This window comes from Ascaphus truei, chromosome 21 (assembly GCF_040206685.1).
Source record: "Ascaphus truei isolate aAscTru1 chromosome 21, aAscTru1.hap1, whole genome shotgun sequence".
Classification (NCBI taxonomy): Eukaryota; Metazoa; Chordata; class Amphibia; order Anura; family Ascaphidae; genus Ascaphus; species Ascaphus truei.
In genome coordinates this window covers 8,286,166-8,291,165 of record NC_134503.1, presented here as the reverse complement: position 1 = coordinate 8,291,165, position 5,000 = coordinate 8,286,166, and the positions used below count along the sequence as shown (strand labels likewise).

The following is a 5,000-nucleotide window of genomic DNA, read 5'->3' as shown; positions in this document are numbered from 1 at the left end:
AAACTTGGATAAATGTGGTGAAACCTACTAAACCTTAAATTGCAACAGTCAGTACAACCACTGATGAGACCCAAAAGGTCGAAACAGCGTCTGTGAGTGGGTTTACTGGCTTTGCATCTTATCCCAGGCTGTGCTGAAAGCTGTGTTAATGCAGCGAGCATTAGCGTAAGGTTCCATGTAAAAATGGATTTAAGGCAAAAGTTGACAATGTGTGCTCATTTGCATGTAATTTCCCAGAATCCCTTGCTGCAGTGGAAGCACTGTATGCTAGGTGATAATGGCAAAAGGCAGGGTTGCAGATCTGTCTAAGACATGTGAATGTGCTCACAAGCTATATTTTTATTTGCTGTCTATCTATCTATCTATCTATCTATCTATCTATCTATCTATCTATCTATCTATCTTATCCTAAAATCTGTATAATTTGTCTTAGAAACAATGTAAGAGATAAAAGATAGAGAATGTTCTGTGTTGCCTTCTGTACAAATCCTTTCCTTGTTGCAAGCATATGGGGGACATTTTCTCCCCCATGCTGAATAGTTCATGCAATAGTTGAAAGGGTCTCGCTGGGGCTATTGAAGTTATGTGCTCTTAATTCTACATTTCATTAAATACTGATCAGCCTTCCATGTGATAGTATTAACTTTCATGGACTTCATTATGACAGATAGATAATAGCAAGGGTTCTCTCTCTCTCTTCTTCATTATCTTTAGCCCTTCTTGATCCACTGATGTATGAAGGCATCCTCAATGACCCTCCAATTACTACTTTTGTCCCTCTCTTCTCCATGTTGTTTTCATCCTCCCATCTTTCTTTTGGTCAATGTCCAATGGTTGTAATTTCTTCTTTGTATATCTGGCGCACTGACAATGTGATTTCTTCGCCCTTGTGATGATGTCATAGACTTTTGTTTGCTTTCAAAGCTTTTTCCTTCCCCCCCCCCCTGTCTCTTCAGGTAATACCCAGCATTCATCTCTCCATACTTATTTGGGTTGTCTGAAGTTTCTGAATTATCTTTGCCTTTAGGGTCCTAGTTTCACATCCATACATGAGCACGGACAGGATACACTGGTCAAATACATTCCCCTTGAGGCACAGTGGGTTCCCCTGAAACAGTCTTGTTTCCTCCAAATGCACCATCCCATCTTCCTTCTCCCATTGATTTCATTGGGGAAGGTCCCATACATTGTTACTTGCTGGCCAAGGTAGACAGTCTTCCACTTCTTCTGGTCCTATTCCATTTATTTTGATCTTTGGGGAGCTGACAGGTGTTTTCTATGCACATACATATGCATTCTTTACTTACTCTATAAAATTAGGGTTTGCAGTTGACATTAAATATTATTTAGACTATGGAGATGTTCACCACATACTGACCATTTCCTCCACAAAGAAAATGATCTGGACAGGTATACTTGAGATATATGTACTAGCCATTGAAAAGCTATTTCTAATTACCCAAATAGATCCATCTCTTTGGCCTCCTTCTCTCCTTATACATAAGCTACTTCAATGCTGTTTAATAGCATTGTACAGTAGAGTAAAATATAGTATGGCTTTAGCAAACGTTTTCATAATATCTGCATGGATGTTGTCCTTCCAACCAACACATTATGGAGTTCTATGTATATGCTATTAATATTTACATAGGCTTCTGATCTCTCAAAACTCTTATTTCTAATTTAATGTTGTGTACTGTAGGGCTGCTTTGATTTTCACAATATTCCCAAATTACTTATGTGTGTTTCTTTAATGTGGGAATGAGAGGGGGATATTTTACCTATACATCTTTCATTTGTTAAGGCTCAATAGAAAGAGGTTAATTTATACATTAACAGTGAAATGCCTTGGAAACATTATTTTATACCAGCCTCGACATCCCAACTCCAGAGATAAAACCACAACACAATGGCTGTTTTCTTGACATTCTTAGCAGCGATTCCCTATCACAGTGTAAAAAAAAAAAAAAAAAAAAAAAAGGCCATAAAATAAATATATTTCGCTTTAGAAATAGCATCAGATCAAATAATTACAGCTACACCTTATGATGGGATTTCTGAGACAATTGCACATTATTCATGTATTTTGCCAGCCTACATAAAAATGACAAATAGCCCTGCTGCCTTTTTGAGCCCCCAAGACTGTGCTAAGTGCCACACACCTCCACACAGAGCTTCTGATATTCCACCCTCTTTGTAGTGTGAACTTTACTCTTCAGCATTGCTTGCTCTCACATCCCAGCAACTCCCCCCTCTCTACATTTGCAAGCACACCGCATCCCAAGCAGTGCCAGGAGAGGCTCCCAGGATCCTGTAGGAGCAGCAACCTTCTCCTCTCTTCCCAGCTGCCTTGACTGAAACTAAAGTTGGAGAGAAGGGTTTGCCTCACATATAAGAAGACAGGAAAATCTTTTTTATTTTTTTAAATTTTTTTTTAAAGGGTATAGACTTTAAGTAGCCTGGGAACGAGAGGGCAGTTTCCCAGAGTTTGGGAAAGGGAAGGTGATGCAAGATGGATGCTTTAAAAGAACTGGCTGCTAGCAAGGAATCAACCAATACTGACATGCTGTTTGCGTTACTGGCACAAAATGAGGAGCTGAGAAAAGGTACAGCTAAGGGTTTGTACTTGCTATAGATATCATCAACACACCATGCAAGTTGTTGTGATGTGTCACCCTGTTCTGAGAGTTATTTGGACTTTATATTACTAAATGCACACACAACGGTTTCTCCTATCATATGTCTAAATATCCACGATCCTAATTCATTGTGCAGTGTGTGGGATTCATTATAATTACTATGCATGTATGTCATTATATACGCGTTTGTCTGTTTGTTTGTTTGTAGGCAATATGAAACATGACACATCAACAATGTACATCTGCCGTCCATTGTATTCAAATACAGGCAACAGTAATATATGGCAAACGAAATATCTACATATTTGATATCAAATATTATTTGATTTACAAATATAATTGTGTGTACTAGAGCACCAGGCATTTATTTGACCATTACAGGAAGATAGATAAACAGGATGAAACGAAATGCATCTACATGTTATTGTTTGAAATGAGGGATTGTTATGGCAGTGTGGTTAGAATGTATTGTTATTATTCGTATTGTTTCGTCCCATGTTTTTTCTCCTCTGATGTCCTGCGGTGTCTTATTTGAGTAATGCACAGGATTAGATAGAAGGATTAAAGTTAGGATGGGGAAGGGGAGCATTGAAGACATATGTGCTCTTATTTTTTTCTTCAACCCTATACATATAATAGATTTCCTTTTATTTATTCGTGTCTAATTATAGCTGTTATATTATAACTATCATCTGCATTTTTAAATGTTCTTTTTACTCTTATTCTGCTGTATTTTTTCCAAATGTGCCTCGTTTTGTGATACATCCATATCTGCACCCCTTGAGTACCAGATTGCTTTAGGATGTGCGGCCGACCTGATAGCGAATGGGGTTAATATGTAGGAAAGTGTAATGTTCTCTATTAATATATATATATATATATATATATACATATATATATATATATATATATATATATATATATATATATATATATATATATATATATAGTTAAGTTATGGTGACTTGTATTTACATATATATATATATATATATATATATATATATATATATATATATATATATATATATATATATATATATACACACATATATATATATATATATATATATATATATATATATATATATATATATATATATATATATATATATATATACACATATATACCATTGGTTTCATTGACGCTTCACCTGTGTCATTTCAACAAGTAAGACATGTATGTAATAAGATTTTAGTAACATAATATTATATAAATAATAGAATATCTTCTACATTCTGATGCTATTTTTTTTAAAGAGACAAAAGTACTGCGAGACCTGTAAAAGCATAGGCAATTACATTAATATTTTCAGAAAATTTGATTAATGTATTATTTAAAGCAATTGTCATATTTTGTGCTCTGCAATATACAAAGCATCTGGCGACACAGGTGCCCCAAACTGCCCCAGAATCATCAAACGCAAAACTCTCATTGATTTCAGCGGAATTCCTTTTTTTTTGTTGGTGAATCTGGCGCTGTTTTTGCGCCAGCTTTGTAGCCGGCAGACTTTGATAAATAACTCCTTTGATTTCCTCAAACAAACGCGCAGCTTATTCAATGTATTTCTGTTTTAATTGTAATTAAGTAACAAGTCACTGAAGCTCATAATGATTTAAATATTCCAGTTAGAATAATGGGCATTGATTTTACTTATTTTTTTTAACCAATACATGTGTATGTATATTTGGCGTGGTTGTAAGGAAATGGGAGATTATAATATGAGGCTTTAGGCTGATATATATATATATATTTAATAATTTAATAATTTAACATTATGTCAACAAAGGTGTAATCCCCTTTTTGGAAATTCAGCATGAAATCAATACTTTAGTTGATATCTATATGTGGATCTGGGCATTCGTTGAGAACTAATGGAAGTTTTTCTGCGGGTTTTCATTTCTCAAAACGGTCCCTATAAAGAGGGCATTAAAATTTCATCAGACATCACACAGACAAAAGACAACTGTCATTTCGTCAGTGTGATGGGCTATGGCAAGATGCGGGCAAATCAATATTTAAATACCCAAACCTGTGCCTGCCCACCTGGATACACTGCTAGGCAACCACTAGTGTATCTGAATATACTGTATATCACAGGCACCCAGCAAATAGACTAAAACACAAAGAAACAATATTTCTTAAGTGTTTTGGTGCAATGAGAATCCAATGCAGGCATATGTAGGACACATGCTAAAAGCAGAAGGGAGTATTTATATTTTATTTATGTATTTATAAAATGTTTTACCAGGAAGTAATACACTGAGAGTTACCCCTCGTTTTGTTCTGTACAGGTGCATGACCGCAGGAGTTGGGTTACCTACCGTATTTCCGACCACTTGAACCCCTTGACTCTTAGG

At 35.5% G+C, this 5,000-nt stretch overlaps 1 protein-coding gene across 3 annotated transcripts in view; it reads left to right on the top strand.

The window, feature by feature from the left end:
• Nucleotides 1-5,000, top strand: part of LHX3 (LIM homeobox 3) — a 29,145-nt gene that overhangs the window by 7,268 nt on the left and 16,877 nt on the right. Inside the window, exon 1 of one of the 3 annotated variants that reach the window (XM_075578851.1) lies at nucleotides 2,048-2,606. The exons of 1 other annotated variant lie outside the window; for it this stretch is intronic. In XM_075578851.1, coding sequence (XP_075434966.1) covers nucleotides 2,513-2,606 — 94 coding nt within the window. In that variant the 5' untranslated portion in view covers nucleotides 2,048-2,512. Of the gene's footprint in view, nucleotides 1-2,047; nucleotides 2,607-5,000 lie in introns of those variants that run through there. One more of the 3 variants, XM_075578850.1, reaches the window with a different exon arrangement.